At 33.0% G+C, this 24,815-nt stretch overlaps 1 protein-coding gene across 1 annotated transcript in view; it reads left to right on the top strand.

The window, feature by feature from the left end:
• LOC100016648 (sodium channel protein type 9 subunit alpha) overlaps positions 1 to 24,815 on the top strand; it is a 228,785-nt gene that overhangs the window by 198,443 nt on the left and 5,527 nt on the right. The window contains exons 22-26 of the mRNA XM_007494304.2: positions 7,228 to 7,509; positions 9,056 to 9,109; positions 9,880 to 10,017; positions 14,667 to 14,771; positions 24,332 to 24,602. Of these exons, the coding sequence (XP_007494366.1) occupies positions 7,228 to 7,509; positions 9,056 to 9,109; positions 9,880 to 10,017; positions 14,667 to 14,771; positions 24,332 to 24,602 (850 nt within the window). The remainder of the gene's footprint in view (positions 1 to 7,227; positions 7,510 to 9,055; positions 9,110 to 9,879; positions 10,018 to 14,666; positions 14,772 to 24,331; positions 24,603 to 24,815) is intronic.

Genomic DNA, 24,815 nt, shown 5'->3' with positions numbered 1-24,815 from the left:
AAACATTCTAGGCTTCAGTTTCCTCTTTTTAAAAACTGAGGTGTTAGACTAAGGGATCTTTAAGACTCATTTCAATATTAAATCGGTGATTCCTCAACCTTTTCCCTTCATTATATTACCCAGTTACCTAATGAAAGCATCTCTCCTTTTCTCTTGCTCCTTAAATTCTTTTCCTTTCCCTGCTATGAGCTGAAAAATAAACTCAATCATAATTTATAAATACTAGCTAATATTCATCTAGTGCTTTAAAGATTACAAAGGATTTTACCTCATTTAAATTTTCATTGTAATTCTATGAAATCGGTACTTTTCTTATCTTTATTTTAGTGACAGTGGTAGTAGCAGCAGGAGTAATAAAATTATTTTTATTGTTAATAATGCAAGTCCCAATTACTCATATAGTGCTTTAAAGTTTGCAAGATATTTTATTTATTTCATTTGATTCTTACAACTTTGAGAGGCAAATCTTATTTTTCATCATCCCCATTTTAGAGATGAGACTGAAGGTGATAAAGGTTACCAGTGATTCTTTCATTCCTAAATCCCAAGGCCTTTTCCCAGCCCTCATTCTACTTGACCCATGTTTCTATATGGCTACAAATCATGAAAAACCATGCTATCAGTAAAAGGGGGAAAAATCTAATTTCCTAGTGACCAAATGGAAAAAGGAAAGGTTGCTTTTGTATGTAAGCAGTCTACAGCTTATTACCAATAATAGCTTGACCACAAAAAGTTCTGTAAAAGACTTAATCATTGTGGCAATTGTTTCATTTCAATGAATTGCATTTCTAAGAAATCTCAAAAATTTAAATGACTATGATTGGAAAAGGAGATCACAACAACTCCTTATGCAGTAAACTCCAGTGGCTCCTTTGATTTTCAGTTTGAAGGATAAAATCATAACTTGGCTTCTTCCCACCTTTTCAATCTTCTTATATTTTGCTTTCCTCTACATACTCTTTACTCCAGTGAGACTTGTCTCTTTGCTTTTCCTTTAACAAGACATTCTACCTCCATTCATTTTCATTGACTGTTCCTATCCCTCAAATGCTCTTCTTCCTCATATTTGTTTTCAGGCTTCCCTGGCTTCCTTCAGGTCTGAGCTAGAACCCCATCTTTTACAGGAAGGTTTCCTAGTCCCCCTTAATGTTAATGTCTTCTTCTGAGATGATTTTCAAGTTACATATCTTCTCTTTATGTCATTTGTGCATACTTTGCATGTTTTCTTCTCCTTCAGAATGTAAGCTCCCTGAGGGCACAAACTGTTTTTCCCTTCTTTGCATCCCAGTGCTTGGCATAGAGGAAGCATTTCATAAATGGTTGATAAATGACTGAATGGATGAACAATGGTGAAGGACAGAGGTACTGACATATGGTGCCAATACTTACTTAAATACTTCAGTAGCACCAATAGAGAAGAAAAAGTTATAGACTTAGAGGAAGACTCCCAACAAATTGACAATATGTTTTATGGAGGACTTGTGGAGGCAGATGAGAATTTCAGAATACTAGAAGCAATGGATAGGGTTGATGTGATCAGTACTACTGGAGAGAGCAACTACAGGAATGAAATCACAGATTTGTCTTGTTTTGTATTATAAGATGAAATGAGTGGTCAAATGGTTAAATTGTACTGAAAGTCACAGGGAATCGAAACACCAGCATTCGAAAGAAATGCTTCCATTCTTGCCTGGAGTTATGAAAAACATGTTTTTAAAGGCTTGTGGTAGCACTATCCCAAAAGTCCATTGAATCAGTGTTTCCCAATAAATCAAGAAAGTTGCAAGTGAAAATGGGGATAATGATTATTGACTTAAAAGATGGTAATGTTTTGAATGTTTCCAAAAAGTCAAAGGAGGTGACAAATTTACTAAGGACAATAATTTCATTTGGTTGGAAAACAGCAGATCAAGAAAAGCTTGAATCATTCTGAAAATCAATAATGCATATGCAAGAAGGCTTTCTTGTTATATTCTCCAAGAAGCCATATAGGTACTCATTCCACATTTGAATTTTATGAGGAAAATGACAAGAAGCTGAACCACTGTTAATGTTTATGTAATTCAATTCAACAGTTATCAAGTGATATTACTGTAACTACTACTACTACTACTATAGTTAGTAATCATAATAATAGCATTCATAGGATAGGTTAAGGTTTACAAAGAGAAATATTGTCTCATTTGATGCTCCTATCAACCATGGGAGGTAGGTACCATTATTATCTCCATCTTACAAATGAGGAAACTGAGACAGAGGTGAAGTGACTTGTCCAGGGTCACACAGCTAGTGAGTTAGTATCTAAGGCGAGATTTGAAGTCACATCTTCTGAGATCAATGTGCTCACCACTGTACCACCTACCTACAGTGTCCAGGGGGGTACTACTATGTTAGCTACTTAGGATACACAGATAACAGATATACCAACTCTCCCTTAAGAAACTCATGGGAGTCATGAGCATTCTAAGTTACATACACAAATAATTAACAAAAGAATGGGTTTAAAATACAACAAGCATTTAAAGACTGAAGAGAAGACTTTCAGTGTGGGAGGAAGGGAAAGGAGCAGATTAGAAAAGGCACAAAGCCTGAAAAATTTTAAGGAAAAGCAATTTTCAGCAGCATCTTGGATGAAATGTTAGATATGGAATCAGGACAAGGTTACTGCCTGCGAGGGAAAAGTAAGACTCGAGGACAACCGAGGCTCTTAGACTAGATGGCTGACAGGAGGGATGGTTTTAAAAGAGAAGTTCTAGGACCTATGTGTTGTTCTGAATGCATGCTAATATGCAAATTATGATACTGAAGCACTTTCTAATAATGATTACTCTGAGTCAAGATTATGTTAGGATCTCTACATCATACCAGCCTCAACAGGAGAATGAGGGAAAGATTTTGAAAAATAATTTCCATCTAAAAGAGCTCAAATAACAAGAATAAAACTAGCCTTTACACTGTGCTTAAAGGTTTACATATTGCTTCAAAATATTATGACATTTGATCTTCACATCAGCCCTAGGAAGTTCAGTGCTATTATTACCATACTCATAACAATCAATTAACCAGAAAGGTGTGTTTTTTTAAATTCCAAAACACCTTATTCCTCAACTGTCAGAAAACTGTAATGTTACCATACCAAGTGAACTGGGGCATAAAGATTCTCTAGTTCCATAAGATGTCAAATTTTTCACAGTTAACATCACCCTGGTGGCCAAGAAAGCTTTATCACTTTCCATAATTAATTCTCTGAAGATGCACATTCTTAAGTCATGTGTGTATTTGCATGGTCTTTTAATTGCACTGATAAATGACAATTATATAATTTTGTCATATAGCAAAGTTTCCATTTTACTGATTAGTATTTGTTGGTCTCTGTGGCCAAGTAAGGCATTCCTCAAAAATCCCTGTGGTGGTGGTAATGGGTACTTAAAATCACTTTCAATTATTGGCAGTTTACTATACTATTCTTGCCACTATGCTAAATCTTTTGAACACTCTTTAATATAAGATAGGCTGCCCTGTGCCTTTTTTAAGAGTGCTTATTAAGAACTTACCAAGAACATATTATAAAATAATCTCATCTTTAAGTTAGTCCACAACATATCATTCCAAAATTATCACTGTCACAAGGCTCCAATCAACCATCATTGTCCTTGCCCTGTTTACAATTAGATGAGTTTAGCTTTATGTGGTACTGATAAATAGACTCCATTAGAAAATTTATTTGTAATAATGTATGATGAACATACTATTTATCTAAATGACTACCTTTAATTGCTTTTATTTAATTTTTATATTTTCCCCCTTTTTGTTTTTAATATTAAATTTCAAAAGTGGCAGTTAGTGGAAGGGCAGCTGGGTTGCTCAGTGGTTGGAGAGCCAAGCCTAGAGACAGGAGGTCTTAGTTCAAATCTAGTGTCAGACAATTCCTAGCTGTGTGACCCTAGGCAAGTCACTTAACCCCCATTGCCTAGCCTTTACCACTTGAATGACTTGGAACCAAAACATAGTATCGGTTCTAGGATAGAAGGTAAGGGTTTAAAAAAAAGTTACAGTTAACTATAGAGGAAATAATACTGTACTAAAAGTATTAGAGAGGGCACTTAGATGACACAGTGGATAGAGTGCCAGACCTGGAATCCAGAAGACTGAAGTTCAAATCTGGCTGCAGATACTTATTAGCTGTGTGACCCTGGCAAATCACTTAAAGCAATTTGCCTGAGTTTCCTCTTCTGTAAAATGACCTGGAGAAGGAAATAAACTACTCCAAGATCTTTGCCAAGAAAACCCCAAATGGAGTCATGTAGAATCAGATAAGACTGAACAACAACCAAAAAAAGAGGGAGAGAGAGAAACCAGGAATCACAACCTAGGTCTATAATATCAACTAGTTGTTTGAGATTAATTTCACAACATCTCTTAGGTCTTCTACTAGTAAAATGAGGGATAAATTAGATGAATCTACATGTTCCCTTTTGATTCTGACATTCTTTATACTTGAGTCATGTTAACAATATAATCTCATTTGGATAAATGTTATTAAGTACTTTATAATCTTAGTTCAAGGGCTTTTCCTGTGATCTCATGAGTGTAATTTCATTCTGGTAAGGAATATCCTCTGTTCAGATAGACTAATTTCTGCTCTCCAGACAAAGTCATGGAGAAATGCCTGGGATACTGAGCAGGGAAACATTGCAGGATCACATAATTGCTGTATATCATAGGTAGGAAATAAGCAATTTAGGAATGGAAATAAGTGAATTGGTGAATTAAAAACTAGTTCCCAATTTACTTTTGCATTTTATAAATCTTTTTATGCAAATATCTTACTCTATTTTGTAGTACAAACTAAATCTTTTTGTGTTTTTTCTTTTAATTATTGTTATAATCTATATGTATTAGGCTTCACAGTGCTGTCAGGAAACCTGAGCCATGTTGATAAAATCTGGCATTTGTGGAGTGCTTGAAGGTTTGCAAAGGACTAAACATAATATCTTCTTTTATCCTCACATGACAAACTAGGGTATAGGTCCTTTTATCATCCAAATTTTATGGATGAGGAAAATGGAAGTTAAATAACTTATTCACAGTCACAGCTCTTAAGTGTCTAAGATTGGATTTGCACTCATCTTCCTGACTTCAGGTCCAGAATTGTATAGGTGTGCGAAATGAACACAAAGCAGATGTCAGCCTCTACATATTAATGACCTATTTTTTTCTTCTCTCTGAATAATGATAGAATCCATTTGATCAAGTGGAGTTGAGCCCTAATGTCTGACCTAAATTTGTAATTGACCTGCTATCACTTTACCTTTCTGTTTCTATATCTGCAAAATGGGCAAAATAATGTTTTCTCTCTGTTAAGTTTGAAGAAATATTGTTGTTACTCAGTTGTTTCAGTCATGTCTGATTCTTGGTAACCCCATTTGGCATTTTCATGGCCAAGATAATACTGGAGTGGTTTACCATTTCCTTCTCTAGCTCATTTTATAGCTGTGGAACTGAGGCAAACAGGGTTATGTGATTTATAATAGATTACACAGTTAATAAAAGACTGAAGCTAGATTTGAACTCTGGAAGATGAATCTTCTAAAACTACAGGCTGAGCACTCTATCTCCTGTGCCACTCCAGGAGATGTAGAGAATATTTAAATACAAATGGTGGTCAATGAGATCAGAATGGATGACTAAAAGTAAACCAGAGTGCATTAACTTTATCAGAAGATTTGTACTTCCTTTCACCAAGGACCCACTTTAAAAATTTTGCAAGCATATGAACCACTGTTGTGTCCTGTTTCACAGTCTTGGTGGTCTTTTGAGTGATTCTAAAAAGCAGATCTGTCCACAAATATTTCCCTTACTAAAATGGTATCTGAACAATCAATAGCTACTTACAGGTTATATCAATATAATGAGCATATGGAATGTATTCTTATATTAACACTTATATAGTCAAGGATTAGGTCAAAAGAATGGGACAGGAGAAAAATGACTAAGATTAGATGATATGAAATTGGGGAGGAAAGTCAAATTCCTTTTTTAAAGAATTGCATGATAGAGGAGAGAGAGAAAAGTCCTAGAGCATTAATTAACTGTAGGCAGTAAAATGTATGAAAGCCCCTGGGCAGCTTCAGAATGGATACTCTAAGGATTCTAGTGTCAATAACAGTAATGAAGCTGAAAACTGAGGTGAAAAAAGTATAGAAAAAGACGACTTCCATCATAATTTTGCCAAGGGCCACCTCTCACTACATGCTTGCAAGGACATGAATCTGTAAGTCTTTCAAAATATAATGGAATATATTTAGAATTAAAATATGGAGGCTGACAGGGATATTTAGAGATCATAGAAATGCCTTCAAAGATGAGAAAAATGAAGCCCAAGGATGTCAGGTTTCTTCCTTAAGGTCCCATGTCTATTAAATGGTAGAGGAAGTATATCTCCAGACACTTTCAGTCCAGCGTTATTTCCCCTATTCCTAGAATTTTTTACCTTCAATAAAAAAATTACCTACCTTAGCTTTGGTATTTGAAGTTATGTGAAATGTGACCAAACCTCGGGTTCTGAATCCTTTTTAAAACCATGATTGTATACCATTTATTATTATTTATTACATTATTTTAACTGACATGCTATATTTCATTTAATTTATTTTTCTTTTCTAGAGTATGCAGAATGTATGGCTTCAGCTTTCAAACATCGTTTCCATTTATTTATTTATTTTTATTTATTAGTTTATACATTTTTCATCTATGTCCTAACAATTTTAAATGTTACTCATCACCTTTGGTTTTCACCTATTCTCTCAAGAGTGCCATTTGTCTTCTCTTTGACCCTATACTTGTGGGAGTGACCAAAGTCTTACCCTACCTTATTTAACACAGTGCGGAGTATGTGTTAGATACTTAAAAATATTTCTTCTTGGTTGGTTAGTTGGTTGATATGATCAGTCACTAATAACTGGATTTCCTAATTCCGTAACATAAAATTTAGAGAGACTAACTTCAATTATATAGCCTTCTCATTTGATTTAACATATGTTATAATTATTTGATATCTTATTGCTGAGGAATAGCTTTGTTCTTTGCAATTATATCCCCAGTACCTAGCAAAATAATGAGGATGTTAATGCTCAATAATAATTTGCTGAATGATTAATTAATTGAACCAAAGTTATTTATTCATTCATTCATTTATTTATTTATTTATTTTTATTTGTGTGATAGGTAGTGGTGAATGCTCTTTTAGGAGCAATTCCATCCATTATGAATGTACTACTGGTCTGCCTCATATTCTGGCTAATTTTTAGCATAATGGGAGTAAATTTGTTTGCTGGCAAGTTCTATGAGTGCGTTAACACCACAAATGGCGAGAGGTTTCCTGTAACCGTGGTGGAGACATATGAGCAGTGTAAACAACTCATGAATAGTAGCCATGATGTACGGTGGAAAAATGTGAAAGTGAACTTTGATAATGTTGGAATTGGTTACCTTTCCCTGCTTCAAGTTGTAAGTGATTCTTTTTTCAATTAATATATATTTGTATTATGTAATACATTATATTCATTAATACTTCAACATAACAACATTTTATTGAGCTTGGTGATAAACTAAATATGAAGATAAAATTAGAGATGTTTAGATGTAGTGTTTTCTGATTAAGAAATCACCCCATTGATATATGGCAGAAATTAAGTACGCAAGAATGAAGTACAGCTTCTTTGTCTATTGTAGATATTAAGGTTTTTACCCTGTTTTGTGTGTTTCTTTAAGTGAAGTTGACATGGAATTAGTATTAGTTTATTATTGCATTTGAGGTCTAGTAAATTATTAAATATTAAATAAATAATAAATAATAAAATATTAAATGTCTTTAGTAAGGGAAAATAATTAAAAACCGCTAACCATGGCTGTGTCTAGGATGATCCACTACAGGTTATATCAAAACATACTTTTAGAGAATAATCTGTTCATAACTTCTACACTAAGATCTAAATGACTGATACAGTTTGATGTTCTCTTTTCCAGGTACCTATTTGGATTTTTTAATAAATAGCTTTGTCTTTAGTCAAAGAAATTAAATTGTATTTGGGACATTTTAAATGTTGGGTGGGAAAGTTTTAGTTTTTTAGTATTTTGGTATTTTTTTTTGTAGGATGCCTAGGTATCCCAATTCATACAAACTAAGATACTAAAAACAACAACTATAAAACAATATGCTCTTCAGATGATATAAGTAGTTTCTCTCTCCTACCCATCCCTACACTCTGAACCAAATCGGAAGATAGTATTGAACATGATTTTGGCCCCATCATTCAAATGATCTTATCTAATTCATTCAAGAGCCATCCAAAAGCTTATATGAAAGGGTAGTGGAAAGGCATGAAGAGGTAAAGACAAAAATAGGAGAGATTCTAGTTTTAGTCAAATAATGTCAGAATTGATTACTTTTTTCTACTTCAAGTTGTAAGTGATCTTTTTCTCAATTAATGCATATTTGTGTTACATAATAAAATGTTAATTAATATTTCAACATAACAACCTTTTAGTGTTTGATTGAAAACTAAGAGTGAAAATGAAATTAGAATAGCAAAGATGTCCACCCCAAATGAAAAGCAGCAGTCACAGTCCATTCTCAGTATGTTGCTGTCCACAGCATCCACCCTTCTTTTAAAATATATATACACCTTTTAGGAGCAATGAGGTTTAGAGATTTTGGAGAAAAGTGTCCAGTGCATTTTGGATAAGTAGGGAAAAGAGTTCCCTAGAAATACGGATTATCATCCTTAATAGATTAATCATGGCAGTTGGGTAGTAGTTTTAAATAGAGTTATTATGTAAAACTTAACTTTTAATATAAAACATTTTGATGAAAGTAATAGAATCCTTAAAAATGAATATTTACTATTAAAACAGTATTTTGAAACCTTGTGAGACTTAACAATCCATTATTACTTAATAAAAGATTTTAGATGCACTAGAATTTTTTAAACCTTTTATTTGTTCCAAGCTATAAATTTCACACATATATTTAATAATTATCATATTTTTACAGGCCACATTTAAAGGATGGATGATTATCATGTATGCTGCTGTTGATTCAGTTAATGTAAGTACTGAACAATTTATCACTCAAAGCCACACTGTATCTTAACTGCTTTCCCTATTTACTAGGGTTTCTTTCATAGGCTTTGGACTTATTACAAAGACTCTAATTTAATAATTGACCTAGCATATTAAAGAAACAAACATGCTTTCCAAAAACTGAATAAATAATATACTCAATATGTAACATTGTTTTTAAATGGATGAAGATAATATTGGGATTTAATAATAATTCTTTTGAATTCATAGTAGCTTTTTGCTATTGTGTATTTTTTCAACAAAATTTCAATAAAAATCCAACTAATACCTTATGTGGGTCGACAAACATTCATGCATCATTGAGATTTTTTTTTTATCTCATTGGTTTTATCTCATATTACTTAAGTTCTAATATTATTTTGTTAACTAAATGAAAGGATTCTGATAATGTTGACATTATTAACTAGGCAGATTTTATTTAATCCTGATGGATGAAAATTAAAGTCATATTTCAATTCATTTACTTATTTATCAATTAGTGACACTAGGATCTGGTAATATATAGCCCCATCCCATTTGTTTGTTCAGAATTTATAGGAATATTGAAGAATTACTAAGCCTAGATGATGGAATTTTTAAAGTAAGTGAAAGCAGAAAGCTGGTCCTTATATAGTGAAGCAGAATTATTATCCCTCAAAAGAACATCATTAACATATTTTGTCAATTATTCTATAAAATTGAAGTTACTACCTAAACTTAGTGGTTCTCCATTGCTAACTCTTGCTAATTTTGTAGATAAATTTTCAGCCCAAGTATGAAGCAAGCCTCTACATGTATCTTTACTTTGTCATCTTTATCATCTTTGGGTCATTCTTCACTTTGAATCTCTTCATTGGTGTCATCATAGATAATTTCAATCAACAGAAAAAAAAGATAAGTATTCCAAGCATTTTGTCATTGTCCTAAATGTGTGTGTGTCTATATAAGGTCTTCCAAAAGCCTTAGTATAGTTTTAAAAGCTAAAAACTTCATTAAAGCTTTTGGAACACTTTATACATGTCATATATGTACAGTTTAAAAACTTCAGCCTGTTTAGTTTGTCATGATTTAAAACATTCTCATTTAAAGTTTCATTGCTTCTCCAAATTATTTGTAAGAATCAGTAATAGTTATCTCATTCATTAGAGAAGTGATCATTTTCCTATTCATGTACACACTGAATTAATGCAACATTTTGAAGGATTATTCTAATTTAATTATAAAAATAGATGAAAGATAAAAATGAGCAATTCATGTGTATTTAAAGGGAAAAGGGAGAGATAAAAGCATCCATGCTAGATTTAGATAATTAAAAATCAAATATGGACAAATAGCCACAACAAGAAAGATAATTCAGCAATTTTTTGCAATGTTCTTCTACACTTTGATTTTCATAAATAATCTTATAGATAATAAAAGTATCTATAGTTAACATTTTCCAAGTATGTTTTTAATATCTAAGCCTTTATTTTTATACTCAGATGTCAGGTTCAACCACCAATTGCATATATTGACATTACTTCTAATCAAGTATTTAATTTAAATAAGGAGTTAGTTAATCATCATTGATAATTGAAATACAGGTGATTTGAACCTATTATTATGATAATAAAAATATGTAAATATTACCCTTGACAAAAGTGTCTGGTCACAAAAGAATCATATTTCTAAAATGTCCTAATCGTTCCATGTTGCTGTTAATATTGATGAACATAAGCACTTCAAAGACATCCACAATTAGTTGCAAGTCTATGGCACATTTAAAAATATTTTTAAATTATTCAAGATGAAGTATCAGTAGCTATGATATCCCCTTCTTCACATCTATTGCTCCTTAAATACTTAGAGCATCTTCTAATATTTAGATTGCCATGACAGGAAGGAATATATGTTGAGGAAATCAACTATTTGATTGGAGACCAACTTAGAATGTTATTTATTAATTCACTTTCCACTTTGCCTTTTTTTCTAACTTTGTACTTTATTTTCCTAGTTCTTTTTCTATCTGACAGGCTTTGGTTACTTTCCTAATACACTACCAATAATTATCCTTTCCTTCCATTCCTTATTTATTTTCATTTCTTAAGTTTCTCTCATCCAGATAACCTTACCTCCCTTTTCTTCTTTCTGTCAACTGTATAATTATTGAACTCTTCCTGGGAAAATCAGGCAGTAAAAATTAATTGCTGGTAATATGTATAACCTATTTCATATTCCTTGCCTAATTTGGGAGGCAGGAGGACTGGCAGGGAGGAAGATAACATGGATTGCAAAATGTCAGAAAATAATTATTTTAAATTGTATCAACATGTAATCTGGGAAAAAGTAAAAATACTTTAAAATATAATTTATTTAAAAAATAATTTATATAATTTAAATGTATACTATTTATAAAAAATAAATTGATAATATGAATTAAATATAATTCAAAATGTAATTGGGAAATATTTAACAAAATAAATTAAATTATAATAAAATATGTATAATAAAAAGAATAATTCATTACATTTAAGTATGGAATTGAGCAATTGACATTAGCTGCAAAGGGGAGGGAAAGACCAGCATTTATTAAGCACTTACTCTATACCAGGCACTGTGCTTGGAACTGGGCATACAAATAAAAACAACATGAAAGACAGTATCTGTACATACACAACCTTCATATTCTATTTTTTTATTAAAAATGTCAGTGTGAATATAAAGAATCATTATGGCATTATAGGACCAGTATATTAAGTATTATACTTGAAATTCTACCTTTAATGCAGTAATAGCCAAGTAGAAATTCATAACAAGTAGGAGGAATCACTAGTATCTGATGACAGGAATTGAGAATACATGCATGCATACACACACACACACACACACACACACACACACACACACGTAGCACACACACCAAAAAGAAACAAAAAACCTGTACAAATTTCCCAGATCCTCTTTAGGGTGTGTAATTATCATTCATCCCCTTTTCTTCATCCAACATATATATGACATTAAGAATCATGACCAATAAAACATCCAAACAATCCCAACCAAGGCAATTCCATATACTTAGTAAGCTCTATGGCATTGTGGAGAAATGTTAGTGAGTGCTGAATTGGTAGCCCTCATAGATCCACTATGATCTCATTAATATGTCTTTGTCTTCCCATTTTACTCCTAGCATCTTATTAATTTTTAGCTATTTGTAACACATACATGTCTCAAATCATACCTATCATGGATTCTTGCATAATTCTAATATATACATGAGAGGAAGATTATTTGAAGAGTCTTTTAGGTATACATTTGGTTCTGCTGAGTCAATTATGAGATTCTTAGCACCTTCTCACCCCTTTGCTACTCCACTAAGACTGAAGCGTTTTGCATTTTTGATCATCTCACTGATCACTTCAGCCAAAATAACATTTCCTGGTGGCAAAATTTCTGGTGATAAACCTCTCCAAAATTAGCTAGATATGCTTATCATCAGGTTCATCTAAATCAATACAATCTTCAAATTCTTCCGACCTTAATAAAATTTCCTAGAATATGACTCTACATGAACTTCCTTCAAAAACCCAGGAAAACTTCCATAGTTGTGTATCTATCTTGCTAATTTCTCTTCCCTACATTACTCTAACATTGCAGAGATTACAAATTAAATTCGTACTTGTGAATGTAACGTATGCTGAGAATTTTCAAAATTTTCCACTAGTATCTCAAGGGGCCAGCTGGGGTTCACAGTGCCAGCAGAACTCCAGTGCCTTTATAAAAAGTAATAAATTTGAACAAGATTACAAGTTTCGCACTTACTTGTGATACAGTAATGATGGGAAATTTTAATTATGTAGACATTTACTGTAAAATTGTATTCTAAAAACAAAGGACTTCCTAATTTTCAGGGAGGCCTTAATGAAAATGTCAAATTCAGAACAGAAAACAAAAACAGGCATTTTTATCCTGGCACTGATTCTTACCAGCAAGAAAAAACTAGTTCTGGAAATGATGTAAACTTTTGGGGAAAGTGACCACTATCCTTTGAAATTTATGATCAAGAAGGAAAGAAAAAGTGGGAATGATTTAACATGTATCATCAATATTAGGACAGATTTCAAAGGGGAAGGATATAAAGAATTTCTTCAAAGAATTATGATGAAGACAAAAGGAGATGTCCAAAGAAACAGATATTAACACAGGGAAATCACTACTTAACAAATGTTTGTTGATTACCATTGTTATGCCCACTACTTACCAAATAATGTGAAAGGAAAGGCCACACAGTGAGAATTAATTCCCTCATTTATTTAGATAAGTGGTAAACCCAACTCTGCCTATTTCAGTATACCTAGTGAACTAAGAATGGTTTTTACATTACTTTAATAAAAAAAATTTATTGTATTTAAAAATGTAAAAAACATCCTTTACCCTCAGGCCATACTGAAACAGGCAATAGGACAGATTTGACCTTTTCACCATAGTTTGCTGGGCCCAGATTTAGATCTTATTTTATTGCTATTAAAATATCAAAGGCTGAGGTTTAATTTCTTGATTAAAGTAGTTCAACTTCTCTTATATTTTAAGGAAATCTTAAAATCTTTGGATCTTCCTTTCTAATTCTTTAAAATGAAGTGGTTGTATTATCTGACCTCTCAGGCTCCTTCTAGCTATAAATTTATACTCCTCCTATGTTATTTGAAAACACACCAATATATAAACTCAAACATCACTTTTGTACACTCAGAGACATTTCCCTAGTTGGTGGCATTCATCTTCTGATTAGAATTTTGTGATTTCATAATTTTCATATATTTATTTTTATTTACATTATTTTACTTACATTGTATATTGTTATATATTACATATTACAATAACAATGTGTAATTAAATTTATATAATTGTAATTGAATATAATTATATGTATAACAATTCAGCCCATTGCATGAATTACACATAACTAAGTTTATTTTATTTTTTATTTTTTTGCTAATTGACAGATGGCATATTAAAGATAAACCAAGACTTTACTTGAGCTTTTGGTTTTGAATTCTTCTGCAAACTTTTATAAAAAACATGAATGTGAACCTCATCACAAAGCTAGATTTTTCACTATTTTTCCTCCCTGTCTTCATAAGGCACTATGAAATCATTGCCACAGCCATACTAGGCCAAATGAGGAAAGAATTCTTAAACCACATACCAGGTCACCCTACCAATAAAGAAATTTATCATTACTATGTGCATATCATAAATCTTTTAAATATGTATAACTATGTCATATATATCCTAGTCATAAAAATGGAAATGAAAGAGCTGAGAAAGAGGCACTTTACATATATGTGTAGATAAGTAGTGTATATTTCTTCTCAACCTGGAAGAACCTCTATCAAGAATATACAGATCTTCAAAAAATTTTACAAAGAGATATGTTATACATAATGAATTCCATTTCTTAAGGACCAAATTTTATCCTGTAACTGTTCTTAAAATGTGTGTTAAGGAATTTTTAGGAATTAAGTAATTGAAGCTGATTGTAAGTAGTTTTTATTTTATTTCTTTACCTTGGAGGCCAAGATATCTTTATGACAGAGGAGCAGAAGAAATACTACAATGCCATGAAAAAACTGGGGTCCAAGAAACCACAAAAGCCAATTCCTAGACCAGGGGTAAGCAAATTGTTACCTCCAAGTTATCTGGAATCTTAGATGACTTTTTTGAGGGTTTCCTGTTAAATTTTAAATGAAAATTTTATTGTCCAAATTTTATAATAGTCATTAAACAAAAGTAAATTTTAATACAATTTCAAACTGTGTTATATAAGTAATAATTTATACTTCTGAATTTATTAAAGCTTAAAAATACATTAAACATTGGAATACCTTGAATTTTAAAAAAGTTATTTAATTAATTTATAATATTTTTCCATGCTTACATGATTCATGTTCTTTTCCTCTCCTCCTCCCTCCCCCCTCTCAGAGCCAATGAGTAATTCCATTGGGCTTACATGTATCATTGCTCAAAACCTATTTTCATATTATCAGTATTTGCAGTAGAGTGATCATTTCAATTCAACACCCCAATCATATCCCCATTGAACCATGTGATCAATCATATGTTTTTTTATGCATTTGACTCCCATAGTTCTTTCTCTGGATGAAGATAATATCCTTCTCATAAGTTCTTCTGAACTGTCCTGGGTCATTGCATTGCTGCTAGTAGAGAAGCCCATTTTATTTTCAGTTGTGCCACAGTGTATCAGTCTCTGTGTACAATGTTCTGGTTCTGCTCTGCATCAGTTCCTGGAGATCTTTACAGTTCACATGGAATTTGTCCAGTTTATCATTCCTTTTGGCACAATCTTATCCCATCACCATCAGATACCACAGTTTGTTCAGCCATTGCCCAATTGATGGATACCTCTTCATTTTCCAACTTTTTTGCCACCACAAAGAGCATGGCTATGAATATTTTTGTACAAGTATTTTTCCCTATGATCTCTTTGTGGTACAAACCCAGCAGTGGTATGGCTGGATCAAAGGGCAGGCAGTCATTTAAAACCCTTTGGGCATAATTCCAAATTGTCATCCAGAATGGTTAGATTAATTCACAACTCCACAAGCAATGCATTAGTGTCCCAATTTTGCCACATCCCCTCCAACATTTATCACTTTCTTTTGTTGTGGTATTGGCCAATCTGCTAGGTGTGAGAAGGTACCTCAGAGTTGTTTTGATTTTTATTTATCTAATTTTGAGATATTTAGAATACTTTTTCATGTGCTTATTGATAGTTTTGATTTCTTTATTTGAAAAATGCCTATTCACATCCTTTGCCCATTCATCAATTGGGGAATGGCTTGATTTTTTAAATACAATTAATTTAGCTCCTTATAAATTTGAGTAGACTTTTGTCAGGTTTTTTTTTGTTATAAAGATTTTTCCCAATATGTTGATTTCCTTCTAATTTTGGTTGAATCAGTTTTGTTTGTACAAAACCCTTTTAATTTAATGTAATCAAAATTATTCATTTTATATTTTGTAATATTCTCTATCTCTTGCTTGGTATTAAATTCCTTCTTTTCTGCAAGATCTGAAAAGTATACTATTCTATCTTCACCTAATTTACTTATAATTTCCTTCTTTATACTTGTCATTTACCCATTCTGAATGTATCATGGTATAGGGTGTGAGATGTCGATCTAAATCTAATCTCTCCCATAGTCTTTTACAATTTTCCCAGCAGTTTTTGTCAGACAGTGGGATCTCGTCCCCAAAACTGGGATCTTTGGGCTTATCATAGACTGTCTTGCTGAGGTCATTTACCCCAAGTCTATTCCATTGATCCTCCCTTCTGTCTCTTAGCCAGTACCATATTATTTTGATGACCACTGCTTTATAGTGTTAAAGTGGCTTTCCTTGTGATTCAGCTTGTCCCTGTGGATCCTGCAGCTGGTTTGTAACATTGTTCTTGCTCCTGCTAATTTGCCTTTAACAATAGTAAAGTTTAAGATATGGTACTGGTACACCCCTATCCTTCATATATTTTTTTCATTAGTTCCCTTGTTATTCTTGATCATTTTTTCTTCCAAATGAACTTTGCTATAATTTTTTCTAGTTAAAAAATTTCTTCATAGTTTAATAGGTATAGCACTAAATAAGTAAATTAATTTGGATAGGACTGTCATTTTTATTATATTAGCTCATCCTTACCCATGAGCAATTAATGTTTTTTGAATTATTTAGATCCAGTTTTAATTGTGTGGAAAGTGTTTTGTAGTTGTGCTATAATTCCTGGGTTTGTCTTAGCAAATAGATTCCTAAATATTTTCTATTGTCTAGGGTGATTTTAAGTGGAATTTCTTTTTCTAACTCTTGCTGCTGAGTGGTGTTGGAAATAGATAGAAATGCTGATGATTTATGTGGGTTTATTTTGTATCCTGCAACTCTGGTAAAGTTGTTGATTATTTCCACTAGCTTTTTAGTTCATTCTCTAGGATTCTTTAAGTAGACCATCATATCATCTGCAAAGAGTGATAGTTTAGTCTCCTCAATGCCTACTTTAATCCCTTCAATTTCTTTTTCTTCTCTAATTGCTACCTCTAGCATTTTTAGTTCAATTTTAAATAATAGAGGTGATAATGGGTGCCTTTGCTTCTCCTGATCTTATTGGGAGTTCATCTAACTTATCGCCATTGCAGATGATACTTGCTGATGATTTTAAATATATACTACTTATTATTTTTATGAAAGGTCCTTCTATTCCTATACTTTAGAGTGTTTTCATTAGGAATGAGTGTTGTATTTTGTCAACAGCTTTTTCTGTATCTATTAATCTAACCATGTGATTTCTGTTGGTTTGGTTGTTGATATGGTCAATTATATGGATGGTTTTCCTAATATTAAACCATCCTTGAATTCTGGGTATAATTGATTATACCCGATTATAGTAAATAATCCTTATAACTTGCTGGAGTCTTTTCCCTAGTATTCTATTTAAGATTTTGGCATCTGTGTTCATTAAGGAGATTGATCTATAGTTTTCTTTCTCAATTTTTGGTCTTCCTGGCTTAGGAATCAGTACCATATTTGTGTTATAAAAGGAATATGGTAAAACTCCTTTTTTCCTTATTTTGTCAAATAGAGTTTATAGTTTTAGAATTAGTTGTTCTTTAAATGTTTGATAGAATTCACTTGTGAATCCATTTCCCTGGGTTTTTTTTCCCTTAGGGAGTTTCTTGTTGGCTTGTTCAATTTCTTTTTCTGAGATGAGATTGTTTAAATATTCTATTTCTTCTTTTGTTACTCTAAGTAATTCAATATTTTGGTATTCACCCATTTCTATCCAGGACACCCTAGATTGTCATATTTATTGCCTTATAATTGGGCAAAATAGTCCTTAATAAATACCTTAATTTCCTCTTCATTAGAGGGATGATTGTCCTTTTCATATTTGATACTATTAGTTTGATTTTCTTTTCTTTTTTATTAGATTAAGCAGTACTTTTATCTATTTTATTTGGTTTTTCAAAATACCAGCTCCTAGTCTTATTTATTAGTTCAATAGTTCTTTTACTTTCAATTTGATTATTTTCTGCTTTGTTTTTTATCATTTCCAATTTCATTTTTATCTGGGGATTTTTAATTTGTCCTCTTTCTAGGTTTTTTAAGTTGTATGCTTAATTCATTCGCCTGTTCCTTCTCTGATTTGTTGATATATGCACTCAGGAATATAAATTCTCCCCTGAGTGCTGCTTTGGCTGCATCCCATAGATTTTGATAAGTTGTTTCCTCATTGTCACTCTCTTCAATGAAATCAGTAATTGTTTCTTTGATTTGTTTTGACCCACCAGTTTTGAAGAATTAGATTATTTAGTTTACAATTAATTTTGAATCTGTCTTTCCACAAACCCTTATTGATTATGATTTTATTACATTATAATCTGAAAAAATTGCATTCATTATTTCTGCTTTCCTATATTTGTTTGCAATGTTTTTATGCCCTAGTACATGGTCAGTCTTTGTATATATGCCATGTGCTGCTGAACAGAAGATATATTTCTTTTTATCCCTGTTTATTTTTCTCCAGATATATATTAGCACCAATTTTTCTAACATTCCATTCACTTCCCTTATTTCTTTCTTATTTATGTTTTAGTTTGATTTATCTAGTTCTTATGGGGAAGATTGAGATGCGCCCCTAGTATTGTTTTACTATCTATTTCTTCCTTTAGCTCCTTCAGTTTCTCCTTTAGAAATCTGGATGCTATACCATTTGGGGCATACATATTGAATACTGCTATTTCTTCATTACCTATATTGCCTTTGATTAAGATGTAATTACTTTCTTTATCTGTTTCAGTCAAATCTATTTTACTTTATCTTTGTCTGAGATCATATTTGCTATTCATGTCTTCTTTGTCTCAATTGCAGCCTAGTACATTGTGCTCCACCCTCTTACCTTTATCCTGTACATGTCTACTTGCTTCAAGTGTGTTTCTTATAGACAAGATATGGTAGGATTCTGGTTTTTAATCCATTCTGTTATCTGCTTCCTTTTTGTTGGTGAGTTCATCCTATTCACATTCATAGTTATGATTACTGTCTATGTATTCCCCTTCATTTTGACTTCCTCCTTTAATTCTACCTTTTCTTTTTACTCTTATCCTCCCCTCTAACTTTTCTCTTTTAGTCAGTTTCCTTCCTTTCCCCTCCCTAAAGTTATTTCCCTTCCCATCCCCTCTCCTCCTTATTTATTTGCTTACTACATTGCCTTTTAAAAGACCCGCCAAACTCTCTCTCTCTCTCTCTCTCTCTCTCTCTCTCTCTCTCTCTCTCTCTCTCTCTCTCTCTCTCTCTGTCTCTGTCTCTCTCTGTCTCTCTCTCTCTGTCTCTGTCTCTCTCTCTCTCTCTCTCTCTCTCTCTCTCTCTCTCTCTCTCTCTCTCTCTCTCTCTCTCTCTCTCTCTCTCTCGTATTGTTCCTCTTCCCACCAGATTGTTTATTATCCTTTTTCTTCTCTATAGGGCACAATACAATTCTTACAATTCTCTACCCCAATGTATCTGATTCTTCTTCCTTCTCTGAGTTAATTCCAATGAGTGTAAGATTTAAGTATTATTAGCTACCAGTGTTTTCCACCCTTCCATTGTATTGGTCTTCTCCTCCCCTCCCCTCCATGCGCTTCTTCATGAAATATAAATTGACACCATTTTATCTCTTTTCCCATTTCTTTTAGTATTGTCCTCTTTTATTACCCCTAGTTTATATATATATATATGTATATATATAATATTTAATATTTATTGTCCTGTACAGTTTGCCACTGTAACCTCTAAGTATAATTCTTCTAGCTACTCTGATGATAACAATTTTTAAGAGTTACCAATATCTTTTTTTATAGGAATACATATCATTTGAACTTATTGGATCTCATAAATTTTCTTTCCCTTTTTTAATTACCTTTTGGTGATTCTCTTGAGTTCTATGTTTGGGCATCAAAATTTCTGTTTAAGTCATGAATGCTTGGAAGTCTTCTATTTTAATAAATGACCATATTTACCCTGCAAGAATATAGTCAATTTTGCTGGGTAGTTGATTCTTGGTTGTAGACCCAGTCCCTTGCTTTCTGGAATATCATATTCCATGCTTTCTGGTCCTTCAGTGTGGATGCAGCCAGGTCCAATGTTATCCTAACTGTGATTTCCTGATAGTAGCTTGTAGTATCTATTCCTTTGTCTGGTAGTTCTTGAACTTGGCTATAACATTCCTGGGTGTTGTCAATTGGGAATTAAATTCAGGAGGTGATCTGAGGAGTCTTTCAATATCCACTTTTCTCTCTTGTTCAAGAACGTCAGGGTAGTTTTCTTGGATGATTTCCTGTAGAATGATGCCCAGGATTTTTCTTTTGTCATGATCTTCTGGTAGTCCAAAAATTCTTTTTTTCTTTTTTCTTTTTTTTTTAATATATTTTATTTGATCATTTCCAAGCATTATTCGTTAAAGACATAGATCATTTTCTTTTCCTCCCCCCCACCCCCCATAGCCAACGTGTAAGTCCACTGGGCATTAGATGTTTTCTTGATTTGAACCCATTGCTTTGTTGATAGTATTTGCATTAGAGTGTTCATTTAGAGTCTATCCTCTGTCATGTCCCCTCAACCTCTGTATTCAGGCAGTTGCTTTTTCTCGGTGTTTCCACTCCCATAGTTTATTCTTTGCTTATGAATGGTGTTTTTTTCTCCTGGATCCCTGCAAGTTGTTCAGGGACATTACACCGCCACTAATGGAGAAGTCCATTACGTTCGATTATACCACAGTGTATTAGTCTCTGTGTACAATGTTCTCCTAGTTCTGCTCCTCTCACTCTGCATCACTTCCTGGAGGTTGTTCCAGTCTCCATGGAACTCCTCCACTTTATTATTCCTTTTAGCACAATAGTATTCCATCACCAACATATACCACAATTTGTTCAGCCATTCCCCAATTGATGGGCATCCCCTCGTTTTCCAGTTTTGGGCCACCACAAAGAGCGCAGCTATGAATATTTTTGTACAAGTCTTTGTGTCCATTATCTCTTTGGGGTACAGACCCAGCAGTGCTATGGCTGGGTCAAAGGGTAGATATTCTTTTGTCGCCCTTTGGGCATAGTTCCAAATTGCCCTCCAGAATGGTTGGATCAGTTCACAGCTCCACCAGCAATGAATTAATGTCCCTACTTTGCCACATCCCCTCCAGCATTCATTACTTTCCTTTGCTGTTATGTTAGCCAATCTGCTAGGTGTGAGGTGATACCTCAGAGTTGTTTTGATTTGCATCTCTCTGATTATAAGAGATTTAGAACACTTCTTCATGTGCTTGTTAATAATTTTGATTTAGTCCAAAAATTCTTAAATTTTCTCTTCTAGATTTGTTCTCTAGAGCTGTATTTTATCAATGAGAAGTTCCATATTTTCCTCAATTTTTTCATTCTTTTGATTTTGTTTTATAGATTCTTGCTGCCTTTTGAAGTCACTTGCTTGTAGTTATTGGATTCTAATTTTTAGAGTGAATTTCATCCCTGGCTTTTTGTCATCTTTCTTCTGGTCTGTTTTTCTTTGTAGGTCATCATTCACTTTCTTTGCCTTGTTTTCATGCTGCTAAATTCTGGCTTTCAAGAGATTATTTTCTCATTTTACCTCGTGTGCCTCTGTTTCCAGATAACTTATTTTGCTTTTTAACTTCTTTTCCCAATTGTTTTCAGCCTCTCTTAATTGTTTTTTGAATTGTGTTTTGAGTACTTCCAAAGCCTATGTCCAATTTGCTGGAGTTCCTGCCTTTATGCTTAGTGTTCCCTAGTCCTCCTTTGTCCAGTTTGTTCTTTGTTAATTACCTGGATAGAAGCTGTCTATTATAATTTCTTTTTGTTGTTGTTGTTTACTCATTTTTTTTTCTTCTTTACCCTATCATTGGCTGTAATCTTGTTCCTCTGTTTATTTTCTGGATCTCTGGTTTTTAGCTATTTTGTCCTGAAGGGGCTGCTTCTTCTCTGCTCTACTGAGTGACTAGATTAGGCTGATGGAGTATTAATGAGCCCTGCGATCAGATCTTTCCTAGCTGCCAGTAGAAGATGAAGGTGTAGGTGAAGGTGTGGAGGCTGATGGTAGATACCCCCATCCTCTTATCTCTTCCTTTCTGCCTGTTGCCTCCCTGCCAGCTGCCTGGTCAGTCTCGAGCTTCCCCCCCACCCCACTTTGTAGAGGCTGCAGCCTTTACCCTGGCATCCCAGGCAGTTGGATTCTTAATGCATCTCAGTGTAGTAGGTGGGGGGATGGGTGTTGGAGATTGAGCTTCCTAGCCCTCTGAAGGCTTCTTATCTGCACTATTGATAGACTGGATTAAGCCAGGTAAAGCTGATCTGCAGAACTGAATGTGCTCTAAGGCCAAAAACCTCCAGAGGCAAAGACCCCAAATAGAGAGAGGTGGCTGGAATCTGCTATCAGTCTGCACTCCTCTCTGAGCCTGTCTTCTAGCTGCCTCCCTGCTAGCTGTGGTCAGATCCCTGAGCCTCCTAGCTGTGTTAGCAAGGCATTTCGTCAGGGCTGGAGCCCCCCACCCTCCAATCTGTGCTACCATCTGAGTTGTGGGGTTGGGTCCTGTAACCTTGCTTCTTTCTTTTTCCTTCAACCCAATAATTCAGCCTTCTCTGTGTACCTTTTTAAATTAAGCAGGAGGGTCCCCTAGCTCTGTCCTGTTGTTAGATTTAGTTTTGGGTCCCCCTTGAAGAGCTTTGTTTTTCATTGGTGTGGAAAAGGTTTTCACAGAGGACTCGACTTTTGCTGTTTCCAAGCCACCATCTTGACTCTGCCTCCCATCTTGAATTTTATTGATGTTTTCAAAATGCCTACATCAATATGTAGAAATAGAGATATTTATTGGTGTCATTTATTTTTATATGATCATTTAAAAATATTTAAATGACATATATTTTCTCTCCTCCCCATCTCTTTACCAAATATTTTATTTACCAAAATATAAAGAGAAAGTAAAAAAGAAAAAGGGGAAATTAATATAACTAATCAGTACATCAGAAAAAAATCTTGTGTAATGTAACACAGTTGTGGATTTCTCACCTTTGTAAAAGGGGAAAAGAGGACAGGGGAGTGGTATCTTCTCATATTTTTTTCTTTCAAGCCATGCAAGTTCTTTTTTATTGTTTCATTATAAAATATATTTAAAATACGTAAATAATTTTAACATTTTATATTATATAAAATATATAATATGAAAGTACAAAATTTTGCACTTTTGGTATCTTGGGGGTGATGTTTATATTGTTGTAGTTATTGCATATAGTATATTCTTTGCTCTGCCTACTTGATTTTGTATCACTTCATGTATATCTTTCCACACACCTCTGTATTATTCATATTCATCCTTTATAATAGCACAATAATATTTAATCACATTCATATTCTACAATTTCTTTAGTACATTCTCTAAATCATGAGCATCTACTTCATTTTTAATTCTTTGCTATGATAAAAATGCATATATATAAATGTTAAGGGGTAGGTGGAATAGTTTTTTTTTCATGTCCTTGGTCTTGATGTGGTTTAAGTCTAGTAATGGATTCCCTAGGTCAAAGGATATGAACATTTTAGTCATAATATTCACATGATTCCAAATCATTTTCCAGAATTATTGATCCATTACCTTTCATGTTTTGTCATGTTTGCCAACTTGCAGCGTGTTATTTGAAACCTCCAATTATTTTGATTTATATTTCTCTTATTCTTAGCAATCTGGCTCATTCTTTAATTTGATTGTTAGTAGTATGGAATTTTTTGTTGACTATTTGCTTGTACCTTTTGACCAGTAATCTATTGAGAAATAATAAATAGTTTCCTTAAGAGATACTAGTTACATTTACATGTTTATTTGTCAATTGTTAAATGTCAGAGGTCGTGATGAACAAGAGGAACTTTATGCATTAGAAAGCATTATCATATCGAGACTAATGAGCATCTAAAGCATTATAAATATTATTTTATTACATACATATATAACATAACTATTAATAAATCTTTTGATCTCCATTGTCTTCAAGGAATATGTCTTATTGAATAAAATAAGTGAAACTGTTTATGGAACAAGTCATTGAAGTTTAAATAGGCCAAATATCTTTATTGATGTGCGAATAGCTTTTAAATATTATTTGTATGATTGCAATTCATATTCTTTTTCATTTTTCAGAACAAATTCCAAGGATGTATATTTGATATAGTGACAAAACAAGCTTTTGATATTACAATCATGGTACTTATATGTCTTAACATGGTGACTATGATGGTAGAAAAAGATGAACAAAGTGAAACCATGACCTATGTTTTATATTGGATAAATATGGTTTTTATTATATTATTCACTGGAGAATGTGTGCTGAAGCTGATCTCCCTCCGCCATTATTACTTCACTATTGGATGGAACATTTTTGATTTTGTGGTGGTCATTCTATCCATTGTAGGTAAGAATATTTACTTATAGTATCGGGCATTCAGTAATCTTTCTTTTAAAAAATACTCTCTGCTAGCTAACAGGAAGAATGACGGGACCATTTTAATTTGGTTCCAGGCCTACTTTTTTTTATTCTTGTAGAACATGGGAACCTGTTCACAAATTATTGCTACCCTAAGAACAAGGTTCATACTAAATGTGGATCAATTTCCAACCAAAAATC

This window comes from Monodelphis domestica, chromosome 4 (assembly GCF_027887165.1).
Source record: "Monodelphis domestica isolate mMonDom1 chromosome 4, mMonDom1.pri, whole genome shotgun sequence".
Lineage (NCBI taxonomy): Eukaryota > Metazoa > Chordata > Mammalia > Didelphimorphia > Didelphidae > Monodelphis > Monodelphis domestica.
This window is presented reverse-complemented; position numbering and strand designations above follow the sequence as displayed.